This window comes from Corythoichthys intestinalis, chromosome 7 (assembly GCF_030265065.1).
Source record: "Corythoichthys intestinalis isolate RoL2023-P3 chromosome 7, ASM3026506v1, whole genome shotgun sequence".
NCBI classification, from domain to species: Eukaryota; Metazoa; Chordata; class Actinopteri; order Syngnathiformes; family Syngnathidae; genus Corythoichthys; species Corythoichthys intestinalis.
This window is the reverse complement of record NC_080401.1, coordinates 15246101-15267574: the sequence shown is the minus strand read 5'-3', so window position 1 is coordinate 15267574 and position 21474 is coordinate 15246101. Positions and strand designations below refer to the sequence as shown.

Below are 21474 nucleotides of genomic sequence, written 5' to 3'. Positions count from 1 at the left end.
TTCAAACGATGCCATTGTAGTCTGTTCGCGGCAATGCTTGAGTGGGTCGTTCCGCGCATGTGTTAATTGCGTTAAAATATTTGACGCACATGTCCCGTTCAGAAAGTATTCTGCCTTTTGGTAAGTTTTACAGCAAGGCTTTTTGTGCTGTCCAACAGCGAACTCTTGTGGTCGCTTTGCGATATGGTTTATTATTTTCTTCTTTTCTTTCTTCATTATGGCTGCACGACGTCTCGGGCTGATAATGGTGTGCTTATATGATCCTTGGACAAGATTTGTCCGTAAGTATGGTTGTTGTAAAGAATGTACATATTATGTTAGTAAGCGAAATGTTCTATTTTTTGGATGAGATGCTTTTTGTTTATGTTTAGTGAACCTGTGTAGCGTGCTAAGCTAACGTTGTTGCTAATGCAATGCTTGTGTACTTTTATTTTGTAGTTTTACGACAGTCTAAAGACGACCATGGTTTGAGGCCATTTTATTAATAAATCAGATGAAAAAGGAAGAAGTCTAATTATTAAGGCGTCGTTCACTAGCTGTCTAGCTTTGGAAAAAGTAGACGCTTCGGAGTGAGGAAAGCATAGACAGATTTAAATGACAGTAGAGTGAAATGCCCACTACAGTCCTTATGTACCGTATGTTGAATGTATATATCCGTCTTGTGTCTTATCTTTCCATTCCAACAATTTATTTTACAGAATATATATGTAATTTACAGAAAAATATGGCTTATTTTATATATGGTTTGAATTGCGATTAATTGCGATTAATTACGATTAATTCATTTTGAAGCTGTAATTAACTCGATTAAAAATTTTAATCGTTTGACAGCCCTAATATATACATATATTTATTTATATATAAACTCACTAACTTTTAACTATACTGTACTCTGCAAATATGTAAAACATTAGACAGTATTCTTTGCCAGAAAGAATGGTGAGTAGTCATACTGTATTCGTGTTCGTTTATCCATTTGTTTATTTGTACCTAGCTCATTAAAGTTGCCAAGCAGATGCCATTTAAAGTTACATTAATTTATTGCCAAAATTTAAAAAATAAAATTTAAAAAAAATGTGAAAGCAGAAAGTCACAGAAGACACAAAACATGAGTGCAACCACGTGGCTTTCACACGTTTCTGTGTGACAATATAAATATGATAAAGGAAGATGTTGAATCAGCTGTATGCTATGATCGTTTTCAAGACAATTTGCCACTCCATTGTGTCAGTAATTAACCACCTCACAGGAAATGGCTCACTTCACATCTGTATATGTGTTCATACGTTTATAGAATATTTATGATGTTTAACTCTTCTGCCAGCCCACAAAACACTTTACTTGATGGCCACATGCTCTGACTCTGAGTAAATTTGTGTAAAAGGCCAGATTAAACGCCGAAAAGTTGACCCTCATGACATGATTGCACGACGGGTGGCTCTCCAAATAGCATCCCAGAGGGACAAAATGTCTGTCAAAGGAACCTTTCAAACAAGATCATGACAGAGTGTTTTACCGTTCACATGCACTTACAATATATATATATATATATATATATATTTTTTTTAAAATCATATCCAAACAAATTGATTGATTGATTGATTGATTGAATGTATTTTGAAAATATGCATCCCATTATGGACATACAGGAATACAAACAACACATAAGATTCGAAAAGGAGTAGGAAGAAGTAAAAAAAAAAACAAGACCGATAGGCCGAAAGAACCCTTAGTTGAACATATTCACTGTAACAAATTGAGCTTTCCAGCAGTTTTAGTATCCAATATATTATCTCTACTCAGTTAGTAGTTTTACAAGTAGTCTACTTCTCTTTTCAGACTTAATTGCACAATGGTTTATTTCAAATTGAGTAGGTGGATGTGAAGGGCAATCTTAAAATAACAATGGATTTTCCCTGAAATTACACGGAAATAAGCAAAATAATCTCATTTACTAGTGAACTAACCCTATGATCCCTCGTGTACTAAAGGGCAAATTAAAAAGTAATGAAAAATAAGCAACATGTATATTTTATATCATCCAAATAGATGATTGAAGTGATTACAATAAAACAAGAAAGTAAAAAAAAAACATGCATGAAATGGTTTATTTATTTTGGTTCAATTATTTTTTGTTTTCTGTCTTCCTTGCAAACTTAAGTCGCTCTTTTGCAGAATGTTCACCCTCAGGGGGAGTATCCGATGTGTCCGTTTGACCCCTCAGTCTGGGGGGGGAGAGGGGGAGGGGTTGTGCAGAGAACTCAACACCATGAGCATTTGTGAAAAAATGACACAAATACGTCAGCTGCAAACCTACAGTGATTTAGTGCATGAGTGAGCCCGGAGCCATTAAACTCTTATTTTATTATCAAACCTGCTTGAGTTGGCTATAGCCACTAGTCACCTATACTCCCTCTGTATATCATTGTATCCCTCTTGCTGGGTAACTTAATCTTGTCTTGCATACCACCCCCAGTGAAAGGTGCATTAAATTACAGTAATTTACCTTACAGTACAATTTGCTGCGAAAGATTTACCAACTGAGGAAACTGGGGCAGCAGCATCAGTAGGGAAACTCAGACTTCTCTCTCACCAGCCATGTCAAATAGCTCTTCCGGGAGGGTCACTAGGCGTTTCCAGGCCACCCGGGAGACACAGACTCGCCAGCGTGTCCTAGGTTGACCCCGAGGCCACCTCTTAATGGGGCACACAGCTTGTGACCATAGGTAAGGGTAAGAACATAGATAGAACGTAGATAATAGAGAGCTGAGCTCTGTCTTTTCCACGACATACAGATGTAGGGTCCGCACCACTGCAGACACTGTACAGGTCCAGCTGTCAACGATCTGCCTGTCGATTTCCGGCTCCATTCCTCCTTCACTCGTGAACAAGACCCCAAGATACAACCCCTAGCAAAAATTATGGAATCACCAGTCTCGGACGAGCACTCACTCAGCCTTTTTTATCATATAGAACAAACTCGGATAAAAAGATTATTAAAAAAAAAAAAAAAAAATGAATGAAATATATATGGAATCACCACATTATGACTAAAAAATATGGAATCATGAGAAACAAAGAAATAACAATCAAAAAACACATCTCTAGTATTTAGTAGCACCACCTCTGGCTTTTATGACAGCTTGCGGTCTCTGAGGCATAAACTTGATGAGTATTTTTCATTAATTTGGTGCCAACTCTCTTTGATTGCATTTGCCAGTTCATCCTTGCAGGTTGGAGCCTTGCTGTGGACCATTCCCCCCCCCAATTTCCTCCACAGGTTTTCAATAGGGTTAAGATCTGGGTTATTTGAAGGCCATGACATTGACTGGATGAGTCTTTATCCAAGGAATACTTTAACAGTTTGAGCTCTGTTGCATGATGCATTGTCATCTTGGAAAATGACAAACATATTTTCAAATGAAGGGATAAGAAAGCTTTCAATGAAAACGTGCGCATTTATTGAAGATTTAACCACAGCCATCTCCCCTGTGCCTTGACCTGACATGCAGCCCCGTATCATCAAGGACTTACGGAATTTTGATTTTTTTCTTCAGGCAGTCATCTTTTAAATCTCACTGGAGAAGCACCAAACCAAAGTTCCAGCATCACCACTTTAACTTTTCCACTTGGGGAAGACCTCAATCCTCACCCATGAAGGGCATTCCAACTTTTCCAACTTTCAGCCAGTCATGCATCACATTTCAGTGATGCATGCACCCGTGCAACCTTTGTAAATAGTTGCCAAATAATATGTTTATCTCTCATCAGCAAACGCAGGCTCATCTAGTTCCGAGGGCTAATCTAGTTTTCCATTTCGCTTACTTTTTTTTTTTTTTTTTCAATTTTTATTTAATTATTTATTTATTTTTGCAATGAAGAATTTCCTATTCAGGATTGATTAATATGGTCTCATTTTGCTCTGTCATTGTTTGAGTATAGCATAGACTTCACTATCAGTTGACGAGACAGCTCCTACAGACATTGCGCCACGGCTTCCCGTAGGGGGCTGGGCCAGGCAGAGCGTCGTTTTAAGCTTTCACTGCAATAAACTCAAACACACGCTGAGTTCTAAAGCCTGATTTAGGTGGAAACAGTGCTTACAAGCAGGCGGGCATGTCTAAAGAGATTTGGTTGGGGATTCAAGGTAACTATTATATAAAATAGCCCCATGCATGCACTTGGAAATGTTAAAACGTTAAAAAAATGAATGAATGGACACATTACCGTAACTTTAGCTTGAAATATGTACGTAAAATGAAAGATAACAGCCTGTTTTTTTGCTTTTAAGAATCTACACTGTTTTACGTTTTTATCTAAAGAAATTCCGGAATTTACGCATTTATTTAGAGGAATTTTCAACTTAAAAAGCTCTTTGTTTAGTGATGGCCGCCATCTTGGATTTTGTATCCATACACAATAGCGTGACTTTACATTCAACTAATCAGGTCATTTTTGGCTAACTGCCCATATTTGGGGTAACAAACTAGTAATTTAGAAATGTCTGCATCCATACAAAAAAAGAAATCGGCTTTCACGTGTTATATATTATGTGTCATTTCAATCTAAAAACGACGAGGGCCAGATAGCATGACGTGCTGAGGCAATAGTGACATTGAAATTCAAGCTAATTAAGTTTTGATTGTATATGGATAAATGCAAAATTTGCTTTTGTTTAGTAAAATTAAGATGATTCTGCATGCTTTCCTCAAGTACAAGTTTTTGATGTGAAAACTGAGTGATTTATTAGCTGTTGAAAACTTAAGAACTGCACTGAATAAAAAAAAAAATTAAGTCGCTATTTCGGCTTTGGTTTTGAAAATATTTCAATTTTAAGTTTTTGAAAATAGGTCCCTATGGAGCGGCCCCGTGCCACGTTTCACTGGTTGTGAAGTCTATGCTAAAGGAGTCACATCTTACCAATTTTGAAATTTTCCATATTTTTAGTGACCCCATCACAAAAGGGTGCAAGTGAAAAATGCTTTTCTAGATACACAGATTGTGTAATACCTCATGGTTCCACTGTATATTACCTTTGCATAAACTCAGCAAGGGGTTGGGTTCCATCTGTAATCAAATGTGTACCTCATGTATTAAAAAGAATTCATCTTATTTTGACTGTGTAAAGACATTGAGAAACAACTTTTGATGCAGAACCAAAACCAAACCAAATAAACACATTTTACTCTCCTCTGGGATACGAGCGGGTAAGTGGGGGCTGCAGAGGGTGAGAATTGGGACTGGATGAATACTGGCATTGTCTGCACATGGATTGCTTCACACGCACAAATTCACATTGTATCCCTTTGGTCCTTATTATGGGCATTTGTATTCTTAAGAATTAGCATTTACACACCATCTCATCCTGGTATGGCTAGTGGAGAGGCTTTATAAGTCCGCACTCATGTGAGACCTTTGACCGCCAAGCTCCGTGCTTGCAAATGTTCCTTCCAAAGTGAGAATCCTTTTAGGAAACCCCCTCAAGTTCCCTGGTGCTTTTGGGGGGAACAAAATAAGTGCCTTGGTTTCCTGTTATCTCCCTAGATGCTAATATTTGCGCCTTTTTCGTGTATTATAACTTGTTGAATTTACTAAACGTACAGTATATACAAGACCATACATTTCCATAAGGTTTCGCAATGGAGAGCCGGCAGCCTTTGGGTGTAAATTGTCCAAAATGTCAAACTATTGTTTTTTAAGTCAGCTCTGAAGAGTTTCCTGTTTGAAAATATTTGTGGGTTTGCGTGTGTGGGCCCTAATTTTCCTCTATACACCTTTGACAGATGCATGTAAGGCAACGTGCGCGAGACACAGCACAACTGTGAGCCAAAGTTTTCATTTCCAGTCTGAGAACAGACACCTTTGCGTGAAAGGAAGCAGTTGTGGATCAGCAAATAGTAGCGTCAAAATAAGACGCCAGGCTGACCGACCCTGTTTTTAGTTCTTGGGAGAAAAAAGTGTCTGTTACTGTTTTCCAAGACAGAATGTGAGTGGGATGGTGGGGGAGGAAGACATTATGGCCCATTTTCCACCCTGTCTGCATTGCTTTAAACATACACACACCTTTTTGAGGTTTCTAACACAAAGCTGCTCTTTAAGGTCTTCAACCTTCTCAGGAAGCCCAATCAGACATGTTAAAGACTGATGCTTGGCTTGGGGCACAGTAGCTGATGGGGTGTCAGTTTGCTTTGGGAAAGAGTAACATTTTCTCCCAGAGTGTGAACTCCCTAGCTGCTTAAAGGAGCTGTCAATGGAGACGGAAAGGAAGCAGCCATTTCCCCTTATACCAATATGATGTCAGCTACAAGGCAGACACAGCTACAGATGCTGAAACAATCACCTTTTTTAAAATGGCCTTGTACAGATTAGCTCATGATGGATGTGAACGAATATTAGGGCTTGTGCTCTCAGTAAATTACATGTACAAAAGTGTTGACGCATAAAACGTACTGTTCTTGGAAATGAGTTTGTCTCTGGATTTTTTTTTAGTCCATTCATCCTGAAGAGCATCTCTGTTAGAGGTTCTAAATCACACTTCAGGCAATAGACCCTACTTACGTGACGTCACAGCCACGCCCCCGCGCCATGTTGTCCGTCTACTCGTCATGTTAACACATCACCGCTTCGTAAATTCCTCCTATTATGGTGTGTTTTTCTGCTCGTTAACATTAATAATCAAAATAGTGAAGGCGTGTGTGGCGGTCGGTTGCAAAAACAAAGAAGATGGACTGAGAGACTTGAAGTTTTACCGTATTCCAAGAGACCCGGAGAGGAGAGCGAGATGGACTGCTGCAATTCGACGAGAAAACTGGGCTCCAAACGACTACCACAGATTATGTAGTAGTCATTTTATATCTGGTAAAATGCATTTAATCTATATTTAGAGGGTTTTGGGCTGACAACCACAATTAAGATCATTGCTAGGCTAATCGCCGACAACATACCGTTTCAAATTCAAGATGCTTATTTGTTCCACCATCTTTATTTTTTTAATAATATTTAGCTGGTAACAAGTGAAAGAAGCTGGCCTCGTCTACGGATCATCGGTTAAACAGGGGTGTCCAAACTTTTTGCAAAGGGGGCCTGATTTGGTGTGGTAAAAATGTGGGGGGCTACCTGGGCTGATTTACGTAGAACAATACATTTAAAGAAATTTTAGCAAGCCCTTCTGTGTGTCACATTTGCTTTTTATTATTATTTTTTAAATACATAATTTCAACAATCTCGCCTTTGTGGCGTTCTCTTTCGACCCTCGGGCTCTTCGAAATACTGCTGCTGTGAAATTAAATTAGCTTCAAGTTGCTTTAATTTCTCATTGCGTATCTTCCGCAACTGTCTCTTTGCAAATGAGGCAAACACAGTTGTGTATTTTATTGAAGAAATAGTCCAATATGCACCTATCCTTGACGCTTCGCAGTCACCTTTTTAAAAATTTTTTTTTTATTGATTGTCGCCATTTTAGAAAATTGGAAGTAAAGGGTCACACGGGGTAATGTAATGTTGCTTAGAGTGCTGCTCTTAAAGTTTTTCAAACTTTTGTGAGAATAGGCTGATTTTGTGGGGACAAGATAGTTGTAGATATCAGGGTGGCAGATGTCAGGCAGAGAGGGCGAAGACAGCGGGTCGAAAAATATCGATTTAGGCATAAAATATGGATCTGGCGAATGGATAGACTAAAGCTTTTCCACATAACGCCTTTTATGCAACGCATCCAATGAGTTTACAGCGTCAGATAACACCGGGGCTTCCATGAATTGCTCTATAACTTGCACGACTAATTGAAAACAATGAGAATAGGTCTAAAAAATGACGGACAATATGGCGGCCGGATACAGCGACACGTCATTTTGTGACGTAGGTGAGTAGGGTCTATACCCGGTCGAGAATCGGAATTAACCCTTTAAGTACCCTTAATCTCAAAATAACTATCCACAAGCATGTATTATGCGTCATATTAATAAAATGAAGTAAAAAAAAAAAAGAAAAAAAAAAAAAAGATCAATAACTGGATACTGTATTTCTTCCATCCCTTAACATCGAGTATACCATAGTTCTTCTTACAAGTGACATTTATTTATTTGTCACCATCAAACTATGAACACACATTTAGAAAATACAATCATGACAGAGCATACAATAATGCTAAAGTAAATCAATGGAGACTTATTTGCTGACAAAAAACATACCTTAATAGCTCCACAGTTATACCAAAGAAAATAAGGTCCAAACCTTGGGCAATTCAACAAGGAAAACGGCAGCTGTTAGTGGCACCGTTTCAGCGGTCAAAACGAACGCTGCTCAATAAGTTTGCGGGCTAATAGCGAGTTAACGAGGGGCATCGCTGAGCCTGTGTTGTTTGCCCTTTCTCTGTCTTCTTGCACCAGCAGAAAGTAGCGCTGGCGTGACGTCAAACCAGTCCGAGTGCAACAAAGGAAAGTAGACCGCACATATTGTATAATGAAATATCAGATATGCATAGCAATTAGAGGTCCACCATTTATATTTAATAAACAACAAAATTAAATGAAAAATAATATACTGTACTTACCATCAATGCCTAGAGGAGGCAAGACACTGGTACGTGACTTAAACAAAAACAAAAAAATGGCATCGTAAAGTCAAAATCACATAAGTAGGGTACGTCATAACCCAGGGACTACCTGTATATCCTAGCCAATTATATGACATTGTCTTATGTTGTTGAGGTAAGGGTTTCGAGTTGTACCATGCCAAACGCATCCTTGCCTGAATTTTTGGAGTTTGTTTTTTATACTAGAATAAAAATTGACACTCTTTTGCACAAATAGAAGAATACAATTGTACAAAAATGTCTTCATCCATCATCACATTTATGCGCAGTACATATCAGATGTGGACAGTCTTTTGCCTTACTTGACCAGAGCTACCTTTAAATGCCGTTGTTATCACCAGGGCTGCCTCTAAATGCCGTTGTTATCACTATTTGAAACAGTTTAGGATTTTTTAATACAAATAAGCAACCTAACTATGTGTGGCATTTGAATGATGCAGTGACGTTTGCGTATTTGAGCACGAATACCATTATTATTACTAAAGCAAGAAACATAGTAAATACCTAAAAGTTCATAATTAATATTTATTCCATAAAATGAAAAATACATAAAAACTTTAAATGAAACTCCCCCCAGCTAGATACAATTAGGTCCGCCAATCCGTACTTCTTGATCATCGCTTTCTATTAAGTAAAAATGGGATACAGTGATCCCCCGCTACTTCGCGCCTCAAACTTCGTGCCCTTAGACCACCGCGGATTTTTTTTTCAATTAAAAATAAAAATTAAAATACAGATGAGCTGTCCCGAGCCGAACTCTCCCTCCGTCCCTCCCTGCTCTTTGTTCGTCAGCCCGTGCACTGAAGTTGCTTATTAAAGTAAACGATGTTGACAAATGTTTGGGTTTGATCTTACCAGAGCCGCGGATTTCAAAGAACCGCATGCGTCAATCATCGTTTAACTTGTTAAACAGTTGCTCTGGCAACTCATTGTTTGTAATTGAGCAGTTTGAGTGGACTCACTCAATGAAGCCTTTAATAAAGCCAAGCATTTTTCTACTACAGTACTTTATTCTTGTTTAAAAATAATAATAATTTGGTGGGACAGTAACATGTTTAAAACTTATCATAATTATTACATTTACGTGCTTAAAAGCCTTAAAATTTATAAATGTAAAATGTTATAATAAAATAAGTGTATAAAATATATATACATAATTATTTTTGCTAATTATACTTTGGGAAAGAAAATAAATCTTGAATAAATACATTGAACACACTATTTTGCATTTTTTCACTTATCGCGGCGGGTTCTGGTCCCTATTAACCATGAAAAATGAGGGATCACTGTATATGCACATTTCTGTCTTTTTGGCACTAAATGTTACCACAGTGGAACTAAGGTTAATTAAGGTTGGTTGCTTTTGCAGTATATTTTGTGCAGTATTCAACTGCTGTGTATAACACGTTTTCTGTCACCTAGGGTTAATAAAGGCACTTTTGTAAACTGTAGAGGACAAGTTGAGAACTTAAGAGTGAATCATCATTTTATTGATAATCATATTATAGCCACTTATGCAAAATACATTTTGATGAAGTAATTGTTAAGCCATACTACTACGACAGAATGTTATGTTCAGCTAATGTGACTCATGCGTAAGTTTGAAAGCCATCCTAATTATGAACCTTCCCAGTTTGGACTAAAATCTCCAATAAATTCATGATCAATGTCTAATCAGAAGTGCCTGGGTGTTCAGTTATTTTCTTCTTAAACAAAAACAGCAGTTCCGTATTCCTCATCTTTTTGTGTGTGCTGTCTGGATAAACGTTCGACCCAGTGATGGAAGCAGCGTGGGCTAGTCACGCCTCGTGTCTTCCCGACCTAATGAAAGAGGCTTTCTGGTGGTGACAGCGGTGAGGCCTTTTCCAGAAATTCCTTAGACATGACCTTATTAGAGGAACACTGTGGCCCAGGGTGGGGACCAGACATACAGAAAGGGGCCACTGTTTAAAGCTGTTAGCGGTAATGGACAGATTAAAGGAATGGGCGTTGCGATGGGAGGACACGTGGGCAGACAGCTTTCGCCCATGACATCACCAACAGCCGTTTGGAGGAGTTTTCTTCCACTTCATGTGCATTCAACCTTTACATATGTGCATACAAAATGTATAGTATGTTACCATACAATGTGTTCAAGTTGTAGCACTGTACTAGCAGTAAGGTCCGGCGTTGGGGTTTGTGTAACGTGAGTGCACTATATTCTAATGGCAGATAAAAATGACTTTCCTTAGAGATGCAGCTGTGATATAATTGCAAAAGGACATTATAAAAGGGTTAATGCGCAATCACTTCTCCATCACTGTGTACAGTATTGTGGTGAGCGACATGGAGAAGAATGAGAGTTTTTATGTTTCACACTTACTGCTCTTTTGTCCCATAAAACATATGACCCCAAGAGACAGAGCCTTTATTGAACAGAAAACACCAGAACAAAACAACGGCAACCACCATGTTATGTCATGGTTGCCACAACTACCCATGAACCATTGCGGGGGTACACATAATTATCAGCCGCTACGGTATGAATATTCAGCTGAATCGAATCCCTTCGTAAAATTCAGGAAAATTGCGAATTGTTTGTCATCATAGCACATTTAAATTTTTACATGAAACCATAAAGTTTGAAAGACAACTGCGACATTGCAATTCCAAGAGACACGTTTTTTGCCCCAAAAATGGCGCTGTCGCCTCCACAACCAGGGATTTTCTATACTAATTTTGGGAGTTTCGAAATAAATCTGCACATTAAATGGAGGCCTACAGAGAACACTCACAGACTATAGTACAAATGTGTGAATTTTCAAAGAAAATCAGTCAAGTAGTTTCGTTCTTATATATAAGTAAAGATAGAGATTTGATGGTGATCAGAAACAAACCCTTCACTGACAGCTTTAGCTAGAAATGAGATGAGACTTAACCATAACTCCCGGAAGCAAATTTATTTTTACGAGAACAGAAACTTGAGGTGAAGCAGTTCCTTACTGCTGAATTAATGAAAATAAAGGAACATATTTAATAGGTTTATCTATTACCCGACCAACCATCATTCATTGTTTGGCTCTTGGCTTATGTCAATTTGCACTGACAGATAAAGCTGTGTTTGCAAAATGTATTATCTTGACAGGAGTAGTTAAACTGTATATTAGGGTGCAGTGGTTCCAACATGCTAAGTCAAACAGAAGCTATTTTCCATTCTTCAAGGAATTTTCCATGAATCACCAAAGTGCTCGTTGTGTGCATTTCAAATGGGAGACAGTGAAGTATTCAACAGCCTTTTCAGCAAATGTTCCTTTAGTGTGACCTTCATGCCACATGTGACTGCCAAGTTCTGGTGCCAAGCATAGCTGCTACTGTACTGTATTGCAATACATGAAGTGGGGCACAGGAAGCTTGAACTAATGATTTGTGTTGAACTTGTTTTGTGTGTGGTTTTTAAATCAGATTTGAATCTGAGTTGTTAAAATTGGACCTCTGCGGTAGAATCCATAGAAAGACTTTATTGTAGTCAATTGTACTAAATGGTGGTACGCAGCATAATTCAAATCATGGTCAGAGCAATCATTTAATGCTTTTCTTTATGGAAAAACAACAACAATGGCAGGCAAACTTAACCCAATTATAGAAAGACTATAATTGTTGGACCTGAGAGAAAATAAAACGAATATTCTTGTTATCACTATTCTGATTAATAATGTGCTAAGGTCTAAAACTAGATTAGGGTTTTAATTAGGGTAATCCTTGCTCTTGTACTGTGACGATGGAAACACAATTCACGTTAAGGACTATTTTTAAACCACAGTACTTCCCAGTGGTACGAAGTGGAAAAGCTTTTTATGTGTGGGTGTTGTGGGGTGGGGGGCATTATTTTTAACGCTGTTATTGCATGTTATAAATCCAAGCCTATCAAGTCACGACTCTTCCCTCTAAAACATTTCTTGGAAAATAAAATGTTTTACTAGCTCTTGCAACATTGGCTATGGAACTCAACAGCCTCTCCACTGGTTAAAATAAACACTACAAAAACAATTTCGTCCTTACAACTACACATGTCCATACAGTTATTATTACTCGATGTAAAGTTATCAGCACATGAGAAGTCGAATCATTTCTTTTTTTTTTTTTTATAATTCAGACATTTTACCCACTTTCATTTTTATTGCCGTCTGATACAAGAATCTCTTTTAAAGTTAACATGATACCCATATAGTTTTTCAGTCAAATAAAAAAAATCCCAACTCATAAATTCCATCTTATTGTCAATTTCACTCAATGTCGTCTACTATAACATGTGGAATGTCTGAATTTCAGCTACATCAATAATCATAGTTCAACCAAAAGCTATAGACTGTCATTATGTTGTTACCTGCCTGTTTTGGAGGGAAGCACCTGGTGACGAATTCTCCTCTTAGAGGTCCTCTCAGGACTCAAATATTAGCATAGACGCAATAAATGAGTAATAGGAGAGTAAAATTTCTTCTCATCATTACACCAAAGTTATGTTGTGTTCCACTACTTAATGTTTGGGGTTATTTAAATGTATTTTTTTGTCTGTTTACAAGTAGGTTTACTTTGTTTGTGCAATAATGCTACTTAGCAGCAAAGCTTGTGTAAAGACAATCAAGCTACAAATAAATGTTTTATTTGTTCGTTTTTTGTTTTTTTTTACCACCAGACGGACGGTCTAAACATAGCTACTAATCACCCAAATGCTTCTTTTCAACAGTATATACAAATACCTGTGTCTACAATTAATACGGAAATTTGCTACAAAGGATGGATGGATGGACGGTCTACTATAAATTATTGCTGAATCAACTTCTTCACAGTCCTAATGAACTATCATGTTTTGCTTAGAGATGTTTTCTGTTCTATTTCATGCAATTATTCTTTGAATAGTAATATTCATTCATTCATTTTCCATGCCGCTTTTCCTCACGAGGGTCGCGGAGGTGCTGGAGCCTATCCCAGCTAACTCGGGGCAGTAGGCAGGGGACACCCTGAACTGGTTGCCAGTCAATTGCAGGTGAATAGTAATAATTCACTGCAATTTTGGAGGGCTTCAATTAGAGCTAACCTTTGAAAGTTATGGTAGTGACATGCATGCTTTTGATGATGCTTGTATAGGATATTGTTTCCTTCTTGTTAAAGTTGCTATCTCGACACAAAACCAGCCCTAAAAATGTTATGAACTGCAAGCCGTTGATTTGAATCCCAATCACAGACCCCGGAGACCAGGAAATGAACGTTTGTATTTAGCGAGTATAACAAAGTACAGCTGAGGGAGCATGCAAAAAAAAAACTCAAGTATAAAAAAAATACTGTACAACTAAGGGAGCACGCCAGAAAACGCGAATATAACAAAGTACAAAAATATGATTACAAATTCCAATATAGCACTGAAGTCAAAACTAGTCAAAGTTGGTCACAACCGTAGAAACGGTTGTGACGGGTGTGAAAGGTGATGAAGCACACACGCAAGCAATAGTCCGACAATTGCAGATGGTGATAGGCGTCCTTAAATATTGAGCGTTCCTAATACATCACAGGTTCAATCAAGTGCTGAATGAGAAAAAAGGAACTGAAAACACAGACAACATGACAAAAAACATTCATCCATTTTCGAATCAATACGCTTCCTAAAATCCTGTTCAGGATTAAGGCACTAACTGTTTCCAAGTCAGCTGACTTCACCTTGGGTTTTCGACAGTCATCTGTAGGGTGATTTTGAAGAGCATTGAGGTGGTAATTGCTTCTGCGTCATCCATGCGACAGTCATGTTATTTGAAACACAACATTAATACATCAGACATAATGTAGTTGATCATTCTGTGCAGGTTATGCCTGGACCAGTGTTGTAAACAACTGTGCTAGAGTATAACGGCGTTACTAACGGTGGTATTTTTTTCAGAAGTGAGTAATCTAATTAATTTCTTTTCTCATCTTGGCAACGCCGTTACCGTTACTGAGGATGTAAAGGTGTGTGTTACTATGCGTTACTACGTTGGTTGAATGACACGAAAAAAGTCAGAGGCACAGAGAGAAGCGCGGGAGTGGTGAGGGGGGAAGGGAGCTTTGACGCCGTTGCAAACGTGATGCTAGGTGGCTCCAATAATATCTGACTGTAGCCGATAGCCTACAAACTACGCCCACATGATGCTACGGTAGATATCACATGTACCTTATATAGAACAAGATGCGAAATGACAGTCACGGTGGCGTTAGCACATGTATAGAGAACTAGATGCGAAATGATCGAATCACCGGCATTAGTAAACAGCCACCATCTTAAAGCAGTAGACTTCTCAAGAAGGCTCTGTTGTAGAGAACCTTCCTAGCGAACCTAAGTAACTTTTTAACTGAAATACTCCTGAATCGACAAAATATTGATTTGAATCTATCTTTAAATGATGAAACAGTTTTAAAACTTTCACATGTCGAAAGTAGACAGAAGGGAGCTAATACGATAACAGGAGCAATTTTAACAACTTTAACGGTTGATTCACAACATTAAATGACTTCCAAACATAGCGAAGGTGATTTTTTTTTTTTTTTTGTAATGAAAAAAAAAAAAAACACATGAAAATTAACACCAGTTACTTTGCCAAGTAACTAATTACTCTTACATTCAGGTAACTGAGTTACTAACTCAATTACTTTTTGGGAGAAGTAATTTGTAACTAATTAATTACTTTTTTAAAGTAAGATTAACAACCCTGGCCTGGACTCTGGAGTAGTATGACTATGACTTAAGAGAAAATCTTCCTTGGTTGTCTAGGCAAGCAACACCCTAAGGCGGCAACTGATTCCAAGCATGGGTGAGGTACTGGAATCATTACTACAGGAACACATGTACGTATGTTGTAATCGTCATAAGTTATAAGGAAATGAGCCTGCTGTTGGCCTTTGGGTATTCACTTCTTGGTAGTAAGCGAGATGATCAGATTGTGCCTGGAGTCTGCTAATGTGTTTAGACCTGTCTTAGAACGTCAGAGATGCGTTTCGGAATAAAATGCGGTGTGCTCTAATCTTCACATCTGATTTATTGCAGCAGATATAAACCCTACAAGTTCTGAACACGAAAGAAATCTTTACCAGATGCTTTTGGGATTGCTATACACGTGTTTGTTGCAACTTGATCTTCCAATTGGTCAATGGCATCAGTCTAGACATACTTGCATAGTACTGAATCAATCAGCAACCGTTCCCAGGCAACATCGCTGTGCCTGCATTAAAAGTTGTATTGTAATACCTGCTACTGAGTCTTACACCTCTAGACACTCTCTTTTCAAATGTAGTGTCCATGATGGACAAGGAATACTTTGTATTATTATTTATTGAAATGAAGGTTCACCTAAGTGAGTACGGCAGAATACAAACAACAAACTGCATAAACTGAGTTGGCGACAGGAACAAGAAGATGGCAAAAACGGCAAGTAAAAAGTAAAAAACAGGGAATCGCAATGGCTGTTGAGAAATAAAAAGGCACAAAAAAAAACAAAAAAAAAACAAAAAAAAAACAAGCACAACATACTGTATGTTAGGCAGGAAAACACGAGGGTGACGTATGACGCACACAGTGGTAAGCAATGGAATAGTCCGACAACAGCTGAACATGACAGGCGTCCTCAGATACTCTGTGCTCCTAATATGGCACAGGTGCGTCGCACAGCCACGCCCTACCGGCTCAACCAGAGGCTGGAATGAAAGGGGAAAAAAACAGAGAACACAAGACAGATATGACAATACCTTGGCATTGGAAGAAAGGTGCTATGTTTGGCATTCAAACTTATGATTCAGCTTTAGCTCCATAAAATTGTCCAAATTGAAGGATTTGGTACTTTCATAAACATTTCATTTTGAGATGCTTAATGCGGTATTCCGTTGAGAACAAGACCGTTTAATGAGCACAACGGACAAGCATAGGAAAATAGCCCAACCAAATCTCCATTGTAATACCGCTAAAAGCCTCCAGAATTTTGGTCATAACATATTGCAAGTCTCTGGAATACCATACATTCCAAATTGTATTTCCTATTCAAATATCATATTTGGGGATTCTTCATTCCCTTGGTGGAAGTCCCCTATTAAGTGTGCATTTAGACATGTCAATTTCAGCAAGGTCCAATACAGCAATCTAGGGCTGCAGCTATCGAATATTTTACTAGTCGATTAATCGATGGACTAGTCAGTTCGAATAATCGAGTAATCGGATAAGGAACATGAAAAATTAAAATACCCGAGCTGAGCCTAAAACGGTATAAAAAAATATTTTTAAAAAATTAAATTGATCATCTGTGTACAACAAAAGAACAATTGGCTAACTTACACAGAAAAAGTCCACTAGCTTAACTGTTATAAAATTTTTGTTTGAAAAAAAAAATGTAAATTTTTTTTTTTTTTTTTACGATGCTCGTAATAAATGTTTCAGACACATATTCCCACAAAAAACTTTTAGATATACCTATAAACTAAATCATGAATGCATTAAAAAACATTAGCTCGAACAAAAACTTGGCTACTGTTGGTCTTAACAGGGAGCAGCTGGTATCAGCCATGAGAAATAAGTTATATTCATTGTTGCCACCCAAATCAATAAAACCACATGCAAACACTTTCAAAATAAACCAATACAATGCCACTTTAATTAAACGAATACTCGAAGCAACAAAATTTAATTCATATTTTTTTTTAAATCGAATACTTGAGGTAATCCATTAATCGTTGCAGCATTACAGCAATCCAAGCTCTAAGTGGAGGTTGTGTCCTTAACGCAATGCTGCATGAGTGACATTGTATAGGACCTGTTCGTAAATATCCATTCTGCATTGATTGTGGTTGAATCCTTGCACCAGACCTGCTTTCTTTTCAGTAGATCTCCATATGTGCCACTTTTGAGATTCTATTTGTTGGATACTCAGTAGTTTATTAATGCTATGTTCAGCTTTGACAATGACACATACTTAATAATTTCATAATTTATAATAAGTTCATAATTCCTGTTTGGGAAAAAAGAAGTGACAGTGACTCTACAATTTTGTTTGTAGTTATATATACGTTGCCTTTACTGAGCTGGAGCTTGTTGGCGTTGGCTCTCGACCTCGTACCCACAACGCCGCGCATTCGTTTTCTGTTCTGGAAGCTTTAATAACAACGGAGTCGACACAAAAATACTGAGAGTCTCACACAACACAAGTTTTAATGAATTAGAATCTGACTCCAGTATATACCTCACATTTTACAATCAAGTGGGCGTTTACTTTAATCATTCAAGCCTTTGGTCAACAAGAAACACTTCTGGAGGGTGTCTTGTGACTTCCCCTGATTTGATTACCAAAGACTTGAGTGGACTGAGGGGGGATCATGTTACACCTTTGTGGTCTTCAAAGGACTAAGATAACTGGGGTTACTTTTATGACACCAAATGGTATATGTTAAAACTAACCAGAATGTGAATGCGTGGTTGATTAGAATGGAAATAAAAGGCTAAATAATGCATACAAGTGAACATACAGTATAAGTATGAGTACATAACAAGCTGAAGCCTTGAGCAAAGTGGTCTATGAAGAGTTAGGAAATCTTGGTTTCAGGAGGACGCTTTTATCACATTCAAGGAAAAGATTCTGGTTTTGACTCCAAGGCTCCACACAAAACATGTACACAGATGAGTAGATAGTGAGTTCAGATTGTTATATGATCTTGTGCACAGAGGCTTGCAGCAACACAGCAAAGGCTACCATTCTGAAGGATAATCATCAGTCAATAGGGTCATCTTATATATTCAGCAGGCTGTGGACACTTATTTGATGGTACGTCAACCACTCTACATCTCTTAATAGCTCCCTTGAGGCAATCTGGCCAGGAATTTTACTGACACCTTCTCAATCATTGGGATTTCAGGGCTAGGCAAGCGTATCCACTGTGAGAGGGGGTATCAGTCTTCAATGAAAGCTTGTTGTTTCTCTGGAGATTTATAGCGATAATGATGACTATTCCTCCACCAATGTCTGCAAACTTTACTTCAGCTTTATTTTCTATCATTTTGTCATCATTCTGAAGGCTTTAATTAAGAAGAAGTCAGGTGATTCTCGACAATTCTGCCAAACAATTAATGTGGTCGCTTTGTATTTAGAAGAGACTGCTTCTGTCTTTCTGGATGCATTCACTGTCATTCTATAGGGCTTCACATTAGATTCTCAACTTTTTACATTGATAACAATATTACCGTAATTTTCAGACTGTAAGCCGCTACCTTTCTCCATCATTTTAATTCCTGCGGTTTATAGTCCACTGTGGCTTATTTTTTGATTTATTTGGTTTAATAGGTAACACTTTATTTGACAGTGGCTTCATAAGACTGTCGTCATAATTATGGCATGACACTGTCATGGGCATTAATGAATGCTTACTACGATGTCATTAAGTGTCATCCGGCAAATTTTGTGACTAACTCCATTTATGTCCAGCTCAGATTTTTACATCCACTCAAAAGTGAGATAATTTGACGAATGACACTAAATGACATCTGTCATAGGCATTCATTAATGCTAATGACAATGTCAAGTCATAATTACAACAGTCTTATGACGGCGAGGTCATATAAAGTGTTTACCGATTAATATCTTTTGGTCGAAATATCCCATAATACAGTGAGGACACCTGCTGCTTATGATCTGGTGCGGCATATATATGAACAATTGCCGTTTTATGTCAAATTTGTTAGGTGGTGGCTTATAGTCAGGTGGGCCTTATAGTCTGAAAATTACAGTAATCAGTGATCAGTCTTTAACAATGGTAAAAAGTTATACCTAAACACATTTTATTTTTCTAAAAATAATTTTGCCACCCCAAAAAATGCAAAATTATCCGAATGTTTTTCAATTTATGAGTGTGATAAATTAATCAATTTATGTTTTGGGTGATTGATACGTATATTTAATTGAAACTGAAACTGATGTATCAAATCCAGAAATGCAAAAATAAAAATTATGTTCTTATGTGTTAACAGTACTGCCTTAAAAAGAAATATATCACAGTGCCACAGCCTATTTTTTTATAGAATGATGGGGAAGTGTCAGAACACAATTTTTCACGCTCTACCTGGTCTGCTTGAAAAAAATGATTTAGCGCTTGGCACATGATAAATGTACATTGGTTAAATTCTTAAGAGATAAAAGACTGCCTCAAGTTCGATTTTATTGGTTCTGTTTAAACCATGGTTCTTTATTTTCATCAGAACACATTTGTTCTCTGCTGTGAGCAGATGTCTGCACGACTGCTAAAACGTTTTTTTCTTCAGGCATGCACCCAATTTGCTTTAGGAATGTCATGATTTTTTTTGTGCTAATACAGTACATAAAGTTGGTCCTTATTGAAATCATTGTTTGTCACTAGGATGGTACCAAAATTGTATAGATGCCAACATGCATCTCTGAAAATTTAATGACCTCTCTCATGTCTGTTGTCCTCTAGCTGAAGCAGCCTGACAAAGCAGCAGCTGCAGCTCATACCTACTTTCAAGCCAATCCAGAACATGTGGAGATGAGTCAAAATCTGGAGCAGTACAAAGATCGACAGGGTGTCAAAGAGCATCACTTTGTAGACCGCGAAGCTCGACCTCACCAGGTAAGTGAGGTGATCTCTACAGTATGTAGATGTGTTTTTAACACAACACAAACATATCAATTGCACAAAGTATGGTAGAATGACTTTTTTTCCCCATGATGTCATATTTGTGAATTTTCAGACTATTCATTATTCTCTCTAATGCCACGTTCAGATTAGAGGTGGGAATCTCGGGGCACCTAACGATTCAATCGCGATTTTGATTCAGAGGCTACGATTGGATTATAAATCCATTATTGATGCCCCCCAGCTATTAGCTGCTTTTAATGTTTCATACATTAGTTACAAAAATTGAACAAAAATCCTCTCAGGCTTAAATAAACTACTATTTCAGTATCAAGTTAACAATTAAAAACAGTAAATAAAATAGTCAAGTCCCCATTCTGCAGCTTTAAACTACATTCAATTAATTTAATGTTGTGAATCAACCGTTAAAGTTGTTAAAATTGCTCCCGTTATTCCATAATTTCCCTTCTGTCTACTTTCGACATGTGAAAGTTTTAAAACATTTTCATCATTTAAAGATAGATTCAAGTCAAGATTTTGTCGATTTAGGAATATTATGGATAAAAAGTTAGAGTCGCTCAGAAGGTTCGCTACAACAGCTTGCCAGAAAAGTCTAATGCTTTAAAATGGGGGGCCGGCGAGTCTGTCATTTCGAATCTAAGTTTTCTATACATTTGCTAACGACGCCGAGTCTGTCATTTCGCATCTAGTTTTCAATACATGTGGTAACGCCGCCGAGTTTGTCATTTTGCATCTAGATTTCTATACATGTGCTAACGCTGCTTATGTGGGCGTAGTTTGTAGCGGCTGCCGACCGCAGTCAGGTATTATTGTTTTTATTTATTGTCCTGACTTAAACACAGGACAGCAATTGACAAGGCTGAAGATGACAAAAATAAATTGAACTTACCCTCTTGCTGTGCCTGCAGAACTATACTTCATAAAATTGTCTGTCCGTTCTATTTTCATCTTCAACATCCTCTTGACGACAACTACTAAACTACAGAATACTCTACTTCTCCATCATTACTGTTGTTTGTTGGCATATCTCAATCCAACAGATTTGGTGGTTTTCTGTGTCGTATTTTTTGTGTAAAACTGAGCACTTAGAGCTGAGCCAAGCCAAGTCAATACAATGCAGTCGACAAGGTCTTAGAAACGTGATTGTGGTTTTGTGGCTACAAATTTCATCCCATTTCTCTTACTATAGCACTATCCATCATCAGGATTCCTGACCATTATTATTCTTTGCATAA

At 37.7% G+C, this 21474-nt stretch overlaps 1 protein-coding gene across 2 annotated transcripts in view; it reads left to right on the top strand.

The window, feature by feature from the left end:
- Positions 1–21474, top strand: part of p3h2 (prolyl 3-hydroxylase 2) — a 103400-nt gene that overhangs the window by 45600 nt on the left and 36326 nt on the right. For both annotated transcript variants that reach the window (XM_057840729.1, XM_057840730.1), the window contains exon 2: positions 20060–20212. In XM_057840729.1, coding sequence (XP_057696712.1) covers positions 20060–20212 — 153 coding nt within the window. The remainder of the gene's footprint in view (positions 1–20059; positions 20213–21474) is intronic.